The sequence below is a fragment of the Euleptes europaea genome, chromosome 11 (genome assembly GCF_029931775.1).
Source record: "Euleptes europaea isolate rEulEur1 chromosome 11, rEulEur1.hap1, whole genome shotgun sequence".
In the NCBI taxonomy this organism is placed as follows: domain Eukaryota; kingdom Metazoa; phylum Chordata; class Lepidosauria; order Squamata; family Sphaerodactylidae; genus Euleptes; species Euleptes europaea.
This window is the reverse complement of record NC_079322.1, coordinates 59921827-59937404: the sequence shown is the minus strand read 5'-3', so window position 1 is coordinate 59937404 and position 15578 is coordinate 59921827. Positions and strand designations below refer to the sequence as shown.

General features: G+C 43.9%; 1 protein-coding gene across 1 annotated transcript; it reads left to right on the top strand.

Annotated features, from left to right (window-relative positions):
• Positions 1 to 278: 278 nt before the first annotated feature.
• Positions 279 to 10693, top strand: LOC130484212 (patched domain-containing protein 3-like). Its single transcript, XM_056857112.1, has 4 exons — positions 279 to 1043; positions 1779 to 1900; positions 6249 to 6394; positions 9165 to 10693. Exons 1-4 carry the CDS (start codon positions 279 to 281, stop codon positions 10691 to 10693), a joined length of 2562 nt encoding a protein of 853 aa, XP_056713090.1.
• Positions 10694 to 15578: the final 4885 nt, after the last annotated feature.

The window sequence follows — 15578 nt, the reverse complement described above, 5'->3', positions numbered from 1 at the left end:
AATAATGGGGCCGGTTGGCAAGCCGGATTTCGAGAGCTTATTGGAGGGCCTGGCTGCAGTTCCTTCTCCTCGGGATCTAACCAGGAGACAGTGGCCAAGTCCAGCGGTCCAGTGATTGACAGGACCTGCGGGCGTCTCCCTGCGTTGCAGCCAGAGCGCGGGCAGCGCCCCTCTTGGGAGGAAGTCGCGCGCGGGGCTCGGCTCGAGACTCGGTCCCCAGCAGGCGGGAGGCAACAGCTGCAGGCGGCTTCCTCCGGCAGAAAACGAAAGCGCCGGGGATGGGCGGGTGCGGCGGCTGCCGGACGGACTGCGTGGAGCGGCCCCTCTCGCGCGCGCTCCGGCGCCTGGGGGGCTTGGTGGGCGCCCACCCCTGGCCCTTCCTCCTGCTGCCCGTGGCCCTCTCGGCCGCGCTGGGCGCCGGCTTCGCGCAGCTGCCCCTCCGCGAGGCGAACGACATCGAGGGGCAGTTCACGCCGCGCGGGGGCCCGGCTAAGACGGAGCGGCGCCTGGTGCAGGAGCGCTTCCCCACCCGCGACGCCCAGCACTTCTCCGCACCCAGGCTGACCACCGAGGGGGCCTTCGTGGCCTTCGTGGTCCTCGCCCACGAGCCCAACCTCACGCTGCTCACCCGGGCCGCCTTCGCCGAGCTGCTGGCGCTGGACGCCGCCGTGCGAGGCTTCCGCGCCGACGGGCTGGCCTACGCGCAGGTGTGCGCCCGCATCAACGGCACCTGCAGCAGCCCCAACCCGCTGCTGAGCGCCGTCGGCAACGACTCGGCGCGGATCGAGGCGCTGCTGCCCAACCTCACCTTCCCGGTCTGGCAAATGCGTGACTTCCTGGGAACCTTCCTGGGGGGCGTCACGGTGGACCCTGGGCCGGTGGAAGACCAGAGCCGCCCCCTCCGGGGGGCCAAAGCTCTGCGCCTCTTCTATTACCTGCAGGAGGACGATCCCGCGCGGCGCGAAGCCAGCTTGAAGTGGCTGGGGGCCTTCCTGCAGCGCATCCCCGACGAGCTGGCCTCCTTGAACCTCACCTCGGTGCGGGTAAGTGCGACCAACTCACAGGCTGGAGGCTGAGGCTGCAGGACACGTTTGGGGGGAGTACACCCCAGTGAGTAATTTGGTTCTTGTAGGTTATCCGGGCTGCGTAACCGTGGTCTTGGTATACCAAGACCGCGGATACACAGCCCGGATAACCTACAAGAACCAATGAACTCTGACCGTGAATGCTTTCGACAATACCCAGTGAGTAACATGGGACTTACGTGTGAGTAGACCAATTTAGGATTGCCACCATGTTTCTCCTGTACTATCAGTTGTCTATAACTCATTCCCCCGTCCTGGGGCGTCCAGATTTTGTACTGGATCCCCATGGTGCCTGCCTGGGACCCAGCAAAGGCTGATGAGGGTCTCTTGCGCTGCTGAAAAATCTTCACAAAATCATGGCTTACAGATGTGCTCCACCAAGAGACGATGTTATTTGTCACTAGCTTGACTTGTGCCCTGCCCTGGATAGCCCAGGCTAGAAGCTAAGCCTCGGTCAGTATTTGGATGGGAGACCATCAAGAAATAGAGGAAGAAGAGTTGGTTGAGGGATCAAGGTCAGATTAGACAGAACCTTGAAGATTATTAATAGCTATTTCTTAACTTGATTTGGGAAAAAAGTATGAAAGAACTGATACTTGTGAACTTTATGATTACTGTTACTCTCTCTTTGAGAACTTTTGTTAAGAGACAAAAATATTTAACCAGTGCTTCTCCTTTTGTCCCTGGTGGCAGGTGGCCTATTTTACCTCCATCTCCAGACAGGAAGAGTTTGAAAAAAATGGCAAGGAAGTGGTCCCTCTGTTTTCCATCACATATTTTTTAACAATATTCTTTTCAGTTATATCATGCACAAGGTAATTTTTTTCTTTGTTTGCAGGGGCTGGGGAGGTTAAATTTTCTACTAATATTATGATTTTGTGTTATCAATTAACTAAAATTGTAAAAAATCTCACAAGTATCTCTCTCTTAAAATCAATGAAACATGCAATACATGTAAGAAAACAGAAATTGGTTAAAATACTTCTTGAAGAGCAAAGAATAAACTTAATTGTACACGCATACAATTGACGCTGTTACTAAACTTTAGAGATTTACAATTAGAATATGATCTTTCCCTCTCAAGCCAGAATTACAATATACAACTCAGTTAGCAAATTCAGAAAATAATATGGCAAGAAGTAGTATATGTTAAATTTTTTGAGGTTAGATTACATATAATATGAATAAGGTTATTCTTCGTAATTTTTGCATCCCTAATAGGTCCCCCAAATTGGGGCTATTGGAGTCCACAAAAAGAGCTCCCTTTAATGGACAAGAAACAAATGTAAGATGTCATGACATTTGGTCTGAATGTGTGGATCAATTTGGATATTTAGCGTGTAGGTTGTAGTTTGGGATTAGCTGGTTGCTTCAGGGCCAAGCAAAAATGTTTTGGGGACCATTCCAAATATGGCCTGTGTATTGGGAATAATTTTTAATATCAGAGGTTATGGATCGTATGATGGTGGCTGGTGAAAGTCAATTAAAGCACATGCACACAATGAATAGACAAAGTCCTTTGCCTTAGCAAAAACCAACTTTACTCACTATAAAATAGGGTAGGGTTAACTGGAAGTTAAAACAAGAAATCCTTACTACATCTCTAGTTCCCTATACGTGCCAGAAAAGGATCTGGCAGGATCTAAACTTAAATACATGGCATCTCTAAATTACAGAGTTGCTCCATCCTCACTGTTTGAGGTCCAAAAAGTAACTGGATACTGCTTTCTCTTCTAAACAAAGGAAGAAACTGTTTGAGGTCCACAAAGTAACTGGATACTGCTTTCTCTTCTAAACAAAGGAAGAAAGCAGCAATATGCAGATTGTGGGTACGTGACCAACAACATGTTTACAACTGATCCTCTCTGACCAATAGCTAATTGACACATTGGAGATTACATCACCTTCTTGAACTGGTCAGCATCAATACAATCAATTTTAACCTTTGTCTGTCTGACATGTAACAAAGCTCGCTATCTAATCCTCAACACTGTGAGAGTCCTGTCTCTAACTGCTTCCTACTGTATCAGGAAGTGGGGGGTTATTTAAGTAGTCCTGGTCTGAATAGACTGGTAAGGTCCAACTAAAGTGGCAGGTTTGGTGCTGGTTTGGTGCTCGTCTGGTGGGGACGGCACTCCCTGGACTGGCCAACACTGCAGCCAGGCAGCGGGACACAAACCGCCAGTGAAGCTTTGAATAGCCTCCCCTCCAATGCACCAACCCCCTGATGCCAGGCTGCTGCCCATGTTGTCACCAAGAGCAGCAGTACCCGGGTGGGCTAATCCCTGGCAGCTGCAGTGGCCGCATCAAGGTGGTGGTCAGCTGAAAAGCCAGACCCTCCAATGGCAGCCTGTTAGGGGAAGGGGTAGACCAGGCACAGATCCACTCCAGAGGGCAGCTCTGCCTGGTAATCAGCCTGGGAAATTCCCAGGTTGGCCTTGGAGCCCTTGGGGGGTGAGGTCATAGGGGAGGCTGGAGAGGCAGCTGTAGAGTGGCATGCCAGAGCACAACCTTGATCTGCAATATCTTCACCTGCTGGATCTTCCAGCTCTTTTAAAATGTTTATTTTATGGTTAACAAGGAAAAAAAGGAAAGGAAAATTACAAAAGTAATTACAAGCCATCCTTAACCTTATCATATGACATCATAAACGAAGCCCACCTTTCTGTGAATTTATCTGTGTTAAATCTTAATCTATACTTCTGCTTTGATACATCATTTTAAACATAAGAGCAGCTTTCCGTAACTTTCTCATAATCCAGTCATTGATACTGGGGGCCACAAAGGATTTCTGACAAGACTTTACATGTTGTGCTGCAGCAGTTAACAAGCTCATGGCAAACTATCTATCTTTGTCAGGGACACAATTTTTAACATATTTATTTATTTACTTCATTTACATCCTGCCTTTCTCACTTTGGGTCCCCAATACTGACTAATAATTAGTGAGAGCCAGCACGGTGTAGTGGTTAAGAACAGCAGACTCTAATCTGGTGAACTGGATTTATTTCCCCACTCCTACACATGAAGCCTGTTGGGTGACCTTGGACTAGTCACAGTTCTTTCTGAACACTTTCAGCCACACCTTCCTCACAAGGTGTCTGTTGTGGGGAGAGGAAGGGAAGGTTAAGGTTCTCTACCTGAAAGGTGCCCTGACCTGGATGGCCCAGGCTAGCCTGATCTCGTCAGATCTCAGAAGCTAAGCAGGGTCAGCCCTGGTTAGTATTTGGATGGGAGACCACCCAGGAATACCAGGGTTGCTGTGCAGAGGAAGGCACTGGAAAAACACCTCTGTTAGTCTCTTGCCAAGAAAACCCCAAAAGGGGTCACCTTAAGTCGGCTGTGACTTGAAGGCACTTTACACACACACACCTTAAAGGCAGAGAAAATTGGGATATAAAAAACAACTCTTATTATTCTACCTCTCCTCCATTTTATCCTCACAGCAACCCTGTGATGTAGGCTGTGATGTAAGCTGAGAGTGTGTGACTGGCCCAAGGTCACCTATCAAGCTTCCATAGCCGAGTAGGAATTAAAAGCTGATTCTTCCAGATCTTAGTATGATATTGTAACAACTACCATACGCTGGCTCCCTATAACATAATAATGCCACCACAGTATTAAATGGTAACTCAGGGCCCATTAATTCTAAAATGTACTAAAAGGTTTGATGCCAAAAGAGTTCTGTTTTAGAACTTCAACGATCATGTAATAAATTTGCCTGACTTTAGTGACATTTCCTTTTACTGTCTCTGTTAATGAACAAATAATGCTTTCTGCCTTTTGTTTCCAATCATTTAATTGATTTTCTAATATTAATTCCTTTGCATTTAACATTCCCACTTGTTTGTTCTCTCTTTCTGCATCTTTCACATTCATTCTATCTTCAGGTTCTCCCAATTCTTTTATAAATAACTTTCTAACATCACCGTAATCCCCTCTCTTTCTCGATTCATTTTTCTTTCTCTCAGCCTCCCCACTGCCCGCCTTCTCTGGACCCTTATTAACTAGTCTGTAATTTTCTCCTTTAGCCTTGCTTTATCCATCGAACAAAAGATAAATCAGAAATTTAAACATTCTCTGATGATTTATTTATTATCTTTTTGGTAATGAATTTAATAATTGCAGCAAGAATGAAAATATTGCAGATCTGGAAACACAAAGTTATACCAGGAAGAAAAGATTGGTTACAGACAATATGGCAAGTGATATTAATGGATTAAAGCACAATGTACAAATACATTTGGGAAAGGAAGAAAATTAATTTGCAACCATTTAGTAAGAATCGGTCTCCATTTGTTCAATACTAGAATAACAGCCCGTTCCTGAGCTTTTGGCGGCTGGGGAAGGCGGGGAGGAGGCGCCACTGTGGCGCCACAGCCGCCGAAAGCTCAGAAAAAGCCTTTTAAAGGCTTTTTTCTTTTAAAATGAGGCCTTTTGCCCAATTAAGAATAGCGAGGATGCGCTTGCTAAAAAGCAGGCGCAGCCTCGCCCTTCTCCCTGCCGGTGTACCCAGGGCAAAAGGGGACAGGAGGCTGCCTACAGCCAAAGCCCGCCCGCTGGAACACTCCAGGAACAACCCCAGGATGCTGGAACACCCCCCCCCCAGAACTCCGGCGCAGGCCTTTATGCCAGTGGGACGCCAGCGGAAGGCACCATTGGCATCCTAAGGTGGTGTTGCCAGGACACCAGCGTCCGGGCCTCCCCGCCAGTGTTGAGGCCACTTACAACGGTGTAAGTAGCCCAGATGCTGGCATTGGGGAGCACCAGTGGTGGTGCAGCCCCTTCCTGGCCTCATGAGGACTTTTGTCCTCGGAAGTCAGGAATGTGCTGTAAGTATAACTAATTAATGGATGGACTTAAAGAAGTAGTACTGGAGTATATTTAAGTAGCTAAGCAATTGCAAAGGATATAGGTATACTTGTGGTGTATACAGGTTATATATTTGGAGTTCATAATAACAAAAAAGGAAAGGATGTTAAATAAAGATGTCAATGCAATGTTTTCACTGTCTAGAGCAACTTTCATTAATTTATTCAAATGTGAGGCTCCATCAGTAAGATTAATGAAACTTCCATTTCTTGTGGTTGTGGAGAGTGCCTTTCAACTTCAACAGCCTTACTCTAGCTTTGTTCAAAAAGACTTTCTAATCTTCTAATACAGACTAGACTGTGTACGAACAAAAGTGTGGGCTGCAGCGTTTGGCGTGTTGTCGTCAGGCTTGGCTGTTCTCAGCAGCTTTGGACTGTTGCTCTTCTGTGGGGTCCCGTTTGTCATTACAGTCGCAAATGCACCATTTCTTATACTTGGTAAGTAAAAAACCCTGCTTCCTGTACTGTACGTATCGCTATGGCTTTGGATGGTTATGTCTGATCAGACATTAGAGAACATTAATATGTATCTACCTCCTTAACCCAAACAAGCATATTAGAGTTATGTCTTGCTATGCAGCTTTACTTTTCCTTCTTAATGTTTCTTCTCCTCCAAACATGAAGATGGATCATAAATCAGACTTCTATTTCTTCATCTCATTCTGTTTATCAACAGTCTGCTGATGAGCTTACTTTTTTTCTATGTTTAGCTCTTCTGTACCTTGCTTCTAATGTTAGCCAGTAGCTCTTTAAATTTTTCTGGCACCTTAAATTTCTTCCCGTTGTCCTCAATCAAACTGGATGCTTTCTCGTTGCACAAATGGTCTTCTTGTCATAGATTACACTGAAATTAGTTCACCTGTCGGACTACTCTTGGGGCTGAGTTTTCACTTGTTCTCTTTTACTCAAGTTCATATAAACCAATTGCAAAATGCACACAAACTCACTGTGTAATATGAAGAATGCATACATGCGTTTTCACCACACGCCCTCAAACAGATGTTTAAAATACAACGTAGTTGGATATGTGTGCGTGCAACCTCCCTAAAGGTAGGGTATTGTACATTTTGATGGAGTGGTGTGGAAAAGTACATAAAGTGAAGCTGAAGTCCCAGTAGGAGCCAGTATCTATACATCTAGAAGGTCTAAGATTCACAGAAGATGAGGAAGTTTCTTTTGGTGCTGCCTATGGCAATCTGCGATTGCTCCACAGCTACAGGCAGTCATCCAAATATATACTTAGTGTTTGTGCTAGCTCAGTGGGATTTTTCTTTCAACAGTTCATCCCTATGCCTGGCTAAAAGTATGTTGTTGTTGTTGTTTTTAATGTGATACTGGTGACAGACATGATTAAAGCCTCTGAAGAGAGTGATTTTTTCCCTGTGGTTCTGTGAAGAATTTGGAAGAAAAATAAATACATAAAACTTTGCATGCAGTTTCATTATCCATATGGTGATTAATATTTACAAGTGGGGTCCTGCAAGAAACTTGCAGGAGCAGCAATCCCATTCCCACCCCCATCCTTGCGTCCTCCCCTCTCCCCCTACTGTCACTCTTTCTCCCTCCTGCCACCCCTTTTCTGACTCTCTCTCCTCTGTGCTGGTCACTTTCTCTTTCTGCTCCCCCACCCCATCACTCTTTCTCTCTCTTTCTGCCCCCCATCACACTCCCAGCCTCCCACCCACCTGCTTCCTCTCCCACCTCCACAGCAGCAACGGTGGCAGCGGCTCTCCTGGAATCACAACGCATCTTCCAAATACAGAGATTAGTTCCCCTTAAAGTTGCCAACTCCAGGTTGGGAAATTGCTGGAGATTTGTGGGTGGAGCCTTGGGAGGGTGCAGTTTGGGGGGGAAGCAACCTCAGCAGGGTTTAATGCCATAGACTCCACCCTCAAAAGCAGCCATTTTCTCCAGGGGAACTGATCTCTGTCATCTGGCGATCAGTTGCAATTCTGGATGATCTCCAGCCCTCACGGTGAGGTTGGCAATTCTGGTTCTTCTGGGGGAAATGGCTGCTTTGGAGGATGGAGTCTATGACATTATACATTCTGAGATCCCTCCCCTCCTCAAATCCCACCCTCCCCGGGCTCCGCCCTTCAAATCTCCAGGAATTTCCCAACTTGGTGTTGGCAACCCTATCTCCTTCCCACCCAACAACCAACCTATCATTATCTGCCCCTGTATTTTAAGTTTTCCGTCTCTTCCTCCCCCGCCCCAAGCGTCTACCTTGGAAAACTACAGTCTTTCTCCACAGTGGTGACCAAAGCAGCTTATAGTCTCCTCTCCTCAAAACAACCCTGTAAGGTAGATTAGGCTAAAAATATGTGACTGGTCCAAAATCACACCATGAGCTTCCACAGCAAGATGGGGGTTTGAACCTGGCTCTCTCAGACCTTGCTCTGAAAGATCTAACCCCTGCATCACACTGGCTTTCATAGGATGGCTGCTGCTGAACAGTAGCCAGGCCTAGTTGAGTCATGCAAGTCAGGAAATATCAAGTTACCAAAAGGTTGCTGCCAGGCCTCAGGTTGCCAACCTCCAGGAGGGATCTGGAGATCACCTGGAATTACAACTGAACTCCAGACAACAGAGATCTGTTCCCCAGAGGGTGGACTCTGTGGCATTATGCTGCCTGGAGCCCAATTTTGGTTGAGAAAGGGCAGGGTAAAAATCAAATGAATGAATACATTAAATAAATTATACCGTGCTGAGGCCTCTTCCCTCCCCAAACCATGTCCTCCGCAGACTTCATCACAAAATCTCCAGGAATTTCTCAACCTGGAGCTGGCAACCATAGGCCTGATCCGAGTGACTCCTCCCTCAAAGGCCACAATAGGCCTGGAAAGGGCCCTGCCCCCCCCTTTTACACACAGAAACTAAAGCCTGGAATGCTGTGGTTGCTTAGCAACAGCCAGGGAGGGAATCTGTTGCTTAAAGCTACAGGTGATCATTTTATCATGTTTGGTTGTTTTTTTAAACCCCAAGATATTTTTTTAGTTTCACATTTTTTCTGAAAACCTGGGGCCCTTTTCAGGTTTGTAGAAAGATTTGTCTTGCCCTGTCACAGCTCCAGTCACCAGATTTAAGTACCAAAGATCAAGCCGACTGCACTATTAGAATATAAGATTACAGGGCACGTTCCTCTCATGTAAATTTCTCTTCTCATACAGTATGTGGAAACTGATAAGATCCTTTTTTCTTTCTTCAGGGGTTGGTGTTGATGACATGTTCATCATGGTGTCCTGCTGGCAAAAGACTAAGGTCAAGGACACAGTCAAGGATCGGATGGCCGACACCTATGCAGAGGCGGCTGTGTCTGTTACCATCACAACTCTTACTGACGTTTTAGCCTTCTACGTTGGCATTGCAACATCCTTCCCATCGATTCAGTCATTTTGCATCTACACAGGAACAGCCTTCATCTTCTGCTACATATACAACTTGACCTTCTTCGGAGCAGTTCTTGCTCTAAACGGTAGAAGAGAAGAAAGCAACAGACACTGGCTCACATTCATGAAAGTGTCAACTGAAACTCAGGAGTCTCGTGGTTCTGCTTACAACATGTGCTGTGTTGGAGGATCTTATGATAAATCCACTGGGGCAGAGTTTGAGCATCCTATGAATGGATTCTTTAGAAATTATTTTGGTCCTTTTCTTATGCACTCCTGGACCAAGGTGTTTGTGGTAGTCCTGTATCTTGGGTACTTAGGTAGTAGTATTTATGGGTGCACTCAGGTTAAAGAAGGTATAGATCTTCGGAATCTAGCGAATGATAATTCTTATGTTGTTCAGTATTATAACTGGGAAGATGAGTATTTTAAACAGTATGGTCCAAGGATTATGGTCATTGTTACTAGAAGCATACTATATTGGAATTCAACTGTTCGTGCAGATCTTGAGAACTGCATGGCATCAATAGAAAATTCAACTTATGTTAATAAGTATTTATCAGAGTCATGGTTGAGAATGTATGTATCAATTGCTGACAAAATGTCTCTAAATATAGGTGATCGTCGTTCTTTCATTGGTAATTTACCTACCCTGTTCCAAGTGAATCCAGCGGCTCAGTGGGATGTTAATTTTACTGACCTGGAAATATCAGCTTCCCGTTTTTTCATACAGACAGTCAATGTCACTACTGCAATTGATGAACGAAATCTTTTAGAACAACTGAGAGGCCTTACAGCAGAATGTAACATACCATTAATCGTTTATCATCCTGCTTTCATATACTTTGATCAGTACCTTGTGATAGCTCTGAATACCATTCAGAATGTTGGTATTGCTACTGGAGCCATGTTACTTATTTCCTTGCTGCTCATTCCCAATCCTTTGTGCTCATTGTGGGTAACTTTTGCTATTGCCTCTGTTATTGTCGGTGTGACTGGTTTCATGACCTTTTGGAATGTCAATCTTGACTCCATATCCATGATCAACCTTGTTATTTGCATAGGGTTTTCAGTGGACTTCTCTGCTCATATTTCTTATGCATTTGTTTCCAGTGAGAGACCCAGCATGAATGAGAAGGCAGTGGATGCTCTATACCACCTTGGGTACCCTGTTGTCCAGGGAGCCATTTCCACCATTGTGGGAGTAGTGGTGCTCTCCATGGCAGCCACTTACATTTTCAGAACATTTTTTAAGATTATGTTCTTGGTTATTTTGTTTGGAGCTGCTCATGGACTCATCTTTATTCCTGTGTTTCTAACCTTCTTTGGCTTTTGTGGAAGACTTTAAAGATCACAGCAAATTGATGGGCTGCACTATAAAAATTCTGCTAGTATTGTGGGAGATATGAAATTACCTACTATACACAGCTCTGTTTAAAGAAGATTGAAGACGGGTTTAACAGACATTACATAGCAAGATACACTAGAAAGCTGAGGTTTTTGCATTTAGTGGCAGTGATTATCAACTAATCAAAATTTTCTTAACAGTACAAACAAATATTCTCTTCTACTCATAATGTATTTTGAGTCAGATTCAGTTGGAACTAGACCATTAAATACTGAATGAGGATCTAGTAGTTACTTTTTATGATCAATTGTATTTTCCTGCTTTTTTCTTTTTAAAAAATCACAATGGCCATTTATGCAGGGCTGTTTCCCTGCGGTCAGCCCTGTCGACTGCTTCAGGGCGCCCTTTTGATTATGCATGCATTTTCCGACCATCAGAGGTTGTCTCACTGTAGGTTTTGCCCTGCTTTTCCAGATGCTGTTTTAGCCAGAATCCGGAAAACGCAGGCAAAACATGTGGGGGGAGCACGAGACGACCTCTGATGGTCAGGAAAAGGCATGCATAATCTAAAGGAAGCCCCGAAGCAGTCGGCGGGGGTGACTGCAGGGAAACAGCTCTGTATAAATGGCAAATGTCATTTGCATTGCAGTCTAAAGGCCAAAAGGTGATGTTCTTGTGCATTTCTTTTGTTATTAATTATAATACTTATGAAAATGGGGTGTTTTGTAAGGGGAGTTTCTTTATGTTGTTCACTCTGGCTAAAGTACTTTTTTGAAGAGACATTTTTCTTCCTGGCACTCCCCTCATCAACACCAGTTTATCCAAAATCTCAGCAGCTTTGGCTACTGTTTCAAGCTGTTTTATCTTCGATAAATATTGTTCGATAGCCAACAATATTTAGTGGGTAACAGCCTGTAAAACAGCTTCAATCCTATGTGATGGATAACCTCTTTATGGCTTTCCACTTTTCCTATAACTGATCCAGTTTATGCACCACTTGAGCATCAGTCATTCTTAAGCTCCTAAGCTCTTTCCTGATATGTACTGGTTTCATTCCAAATCTTTGCTCCACTCATTCTTTAAAGAAATCATAATTGTTTCCTCTCTCATCCCACCATTTCACAGTAAACATCACTTTGGCCCCCAGAGATTTGTGATTTTATGTAGGCCATCTCTGGTCATCAGGGATGTAGACATTCAGGCAGGCTCTCTCAGAATTCACACAATATGCCTCCAACTTCAACTGGTGGGTCCCAATGACAGCAAAACTCACAGAGTTAATTTAGTTGGGCAGATATATTGGACAAAACAGTATTATTCCTGTATGTAAGAAGGTTAAAGAAATATAGGCCAATGAGTCTGACTGATATTGTAGCTAAACTTTGTTCCAAATATTTGTTAAGTTAAAATCAGAACTGTCTCGAAAGATCTTCCTCAAGGAACCAAAGTCAAAGCTGTTATCTAAATGAATTTGCAAGCATATACCTTTTGCCAAAGAGTTTTCTTTAATCCTCATGACTACTTCATTTGATTCCATAAATTCATTAATTTTCTGTAAAATTATCTTGCACTCATTATGTATATTTTTTTACTCCCGGTCAATGCTGAAGAATACATCCTATGGGCAACCTAGCTAATTAGATAATTGTTACCAAAAAAATCAAACGTTTGTTTTTGGCATCATGTTTGTTTACAATATGGACACTTCTGAATTTATCTCATATTTTGTAGTTTTTATTTACTTGCTCTTGTCCCTGAAATGGAACAAATTATTTAGGCTGCATTTTTTTGTCTTTGATTTCTGAATTTTGGACAGAACACTGCGTGCAAATTTTGCCACAGCTTTCCATTCCTTCAGGCTGTTTGTTTCTTCTTCCTCTCAATACTGCATGTGAATAATTTTTTTAAACCATGTATATATTTATATTTATAATTGTAAACAGAAAAGTATATGTATCAGAATGAATTTAAGGTCTTTATGTGTATTAGAAAGCTGAATAATCATGCAAATCAGGGTTTGTAAAGCTAACCAGTTAGAGAAGAGGGAGGAAAAATAGAGCTGTTGTATTGGTCCTTAGCCTGGTAAGAGAAGATCCAGTCGGACAGCAAGGAGAATGTAGCAATCCTATTGGCCCCTTTAGCAAACTTTGATAAGAACTAATCACTTGTTAGAGTTTTCAATTCCTCTTCAAACTATAAGTAGAATTAGCTTAGGCTGCCAAGGGGGACACAGAGGAAGTGTTCTGAAGGACTTCAGAAGATAGGGACAGAGCTGAAGTCTAGATACTTACAGCAGAGAATTTCCTCAGGAGGTGGAAGGAGCCTGAGAGCTGAGGAAGCTGTAGACCAGGAAGGGCAGAATATCTATGGAGAGAGCTAAGTCCCAGGAGCCTGACTACAGCCAGCCTCAAGGCAGTCCACGAAGGGAGCTGCTACATTGAAGTTCAGAGAAGAGATTCTCCTCCCTATGAGAATGCTGGCAAAAAAGGTCCCAGAATGTTGTAAGTTGGAATTCACATGGAATAAAAATGAAGACAGTTCTCCTGTATCCAGTTCTGCATTTTTCTATTGTTCCTATTGTTGCTGTTAAATATTAAAGAATATAGTTTTTTGGATCTGAAGAGAAATGAGTTGTTCTTTTACTTCGGAAGCAAGTGCATAAGGCCTAGCTACTATAACCAACCCTGAAAGAGATAGATGAAGGGGTAGAGATATGCACTTTGAAAACAGAATTATAATAATTTCAGATTTAGGAGAAGGCACCATTTTCATTATCTTGAATTTCTGGGAAGGCCTGTTACTATTCTGCAAATCCATTTTGGGGTAGTTGTTTTGGATTCTGGAATGTCAGGTTCATTATTCCCTATGAGAGAATCAATCTGGGGGTTTGGGGTGGCTGTTTTTTAAGCAAATGGAACCATATTTGCAGAGTACCTAATTCAGTATGTGTCTATGGCTTGCCACAGTTGGCCTTGGCCTTCTTTGGCTGCTGGATTCTTTGGCTATTGCCTATTATTTGGCTGTTGGATTCCTGACAGAAGCATGGTGTTTCTCATCATAGAAAACAACTGAGACATACTGAATTGTCACTTTCTTAAGACCTTAGAAAGTGAGAGGGGATTTTTTTTTTTTTTTTTTTTTACATTCAAGTCTTTCTGAGGGAGGGAAGGTAGATTGATATAGCCTGATTTCACCAGATCTCAGAAGCAGGGTTGGCTCTTGGAAGAAGATTGCAGAGGTCAGCAATGGCAAACCACCTCTACTTCTGACTTGTCTTGAAAGCTGGGGTTGCCGTAAGTCGGCTGCGACTAGATGGCACTTTACACACATACACACGTCTTCCTGCCTCTACAGTCTATACCAGTGGTTCCCAAAGTGGGCAGTACCACCCCCTGGAGCGGTGGGATTTACCGAGGGAGGCACTAAGAGGCAAGGGGGCACCAGAGGTGGGCCCCTTTAACTTGTTGTTGGATAGGGTAGGGGGGACTGGGGGTAAGTTTGCGAAACCAAGGGGGCAGTGGCCCGAAATGTTTGGGAACCACTGGTCTATACCGTCATTGACTTGGAGGGGCCTCCCTCAGGAACTGCAAGTGGCAGTAGAGGAAGAATCAGAGGTCCAGCATATCCTGGATTCACAAATCCATATGAGTTATTGCAGTACCTCATGGGCTGGCCAGAGAAGAGCATACATCTAGACATTTCAGTGTGAGAGAGCCATTTTTCCTTTCTGCTATACCATTTTGCTCTGGAGTGTATGCGACTCTCAGCCGATGCTCTATTCCTTGTTCAGTCAAATGATTCCTCATCTCATGTCCCATTATCAGTGCAGATTGCTACTAGCTTTCTTTGGAATCTGTTGCAGACTATTGCTACATTATGCTTCAAATTTTCCAGCGCTTGACTTTTATCTTTGATTTGGTAGGTCACAGTTTATCTTGAGCAGTCATCAAAAAAGGTTAGCATGTATTTATTCCCACTAGAAATCTGAGTTTTCATTGGTCCACAAATATCACTGTGTATCAGCTCTAGGGGTCACTTCATTTTGCTTATGCCATGCTGTTGGTTAAAGGTAGGCCTAGTTCCCTTTGTTTTGATGCAGCACACACCTCTCTCTTTTTTTACACACTTCTCTTCATCAGCACATTTACTTATCTGCATGCCTTTGGTTAAATTCTGGCTCTCAAGTTAACTAATTATATAGTCATGCCCCAACATCCAGTGCCATACCTTGGAGCAACTTTACATTGCTTTGCCAAGTTAGTTTCTGTGTATAAGCTTCAGGAGTGTACACCTTTCTCTCTGATAAAACACCTGTCTCCAAAAGATGAGCTCATCCCTTTCTTGGCCAATGCTCTTACAGAGATAAGGTTATTCACTAGCTTTGGCACATACAATTAGTAATAAGGACTTCTGGGATTCCACAGCTGGGAAGTTTGCATTTTATTGTCCCAAAGCTGATCCCTTTAGCCCAGAGAGCATTTCCATCTTCAATGTTTTTCTTGCTTTTGTTCATCTAGCATTCCAAAGAAATTTCAACCATGACACACATGTGAACTAGCTCCAGTGTCAATGAACAAGGTATCACCTTTTGTGCCTCCTGGTGATAATAGAAACCCTTTCTTTATCAGTTGCTCCTTAACTTTTTTGCCACTCCCCCTTCCTGCTTTGGGAAAGGCTTTCCTCTGGTTAGTGTCTGAGGGGCAATTTCTCCTGATGTGGCCTTGTCTCTCACAAGAGTGGCATGTTATCTCCCCTTTGTCATTTATATTCAGAACCATTTGGATACCATCTGATCTCCTGAACTCCCTTCTAATGAATTCTTCCTCTGATTGATAATGCTTTGCAGGGATAAATATTTTTAGCCTCAATGGGGTGGACAATATTC

Coding starts and splice junctions, on each gene's coding strand:
- LOC130484212 (XM_056857112.1), top strand. CDS start 279: ATGGGCGGGTGCGGCGGCTGCCGGACGGACTGCGTGGAGCGGCCCCTC. Junction 1,901..6,248: donor TCAGTTATATCATGCACAAG/GTAATTTTTTTC, acceptor CTTCTAATACAG/ACTAGACTGTGTACGAACAA. Junction 6,395..9,164: donor TGCACCATTTCTTATACTTG/GTAAGTAAAAAA, acceptor TTCTTTCTTCAG/GGGTTGGTGTTGATGACATG.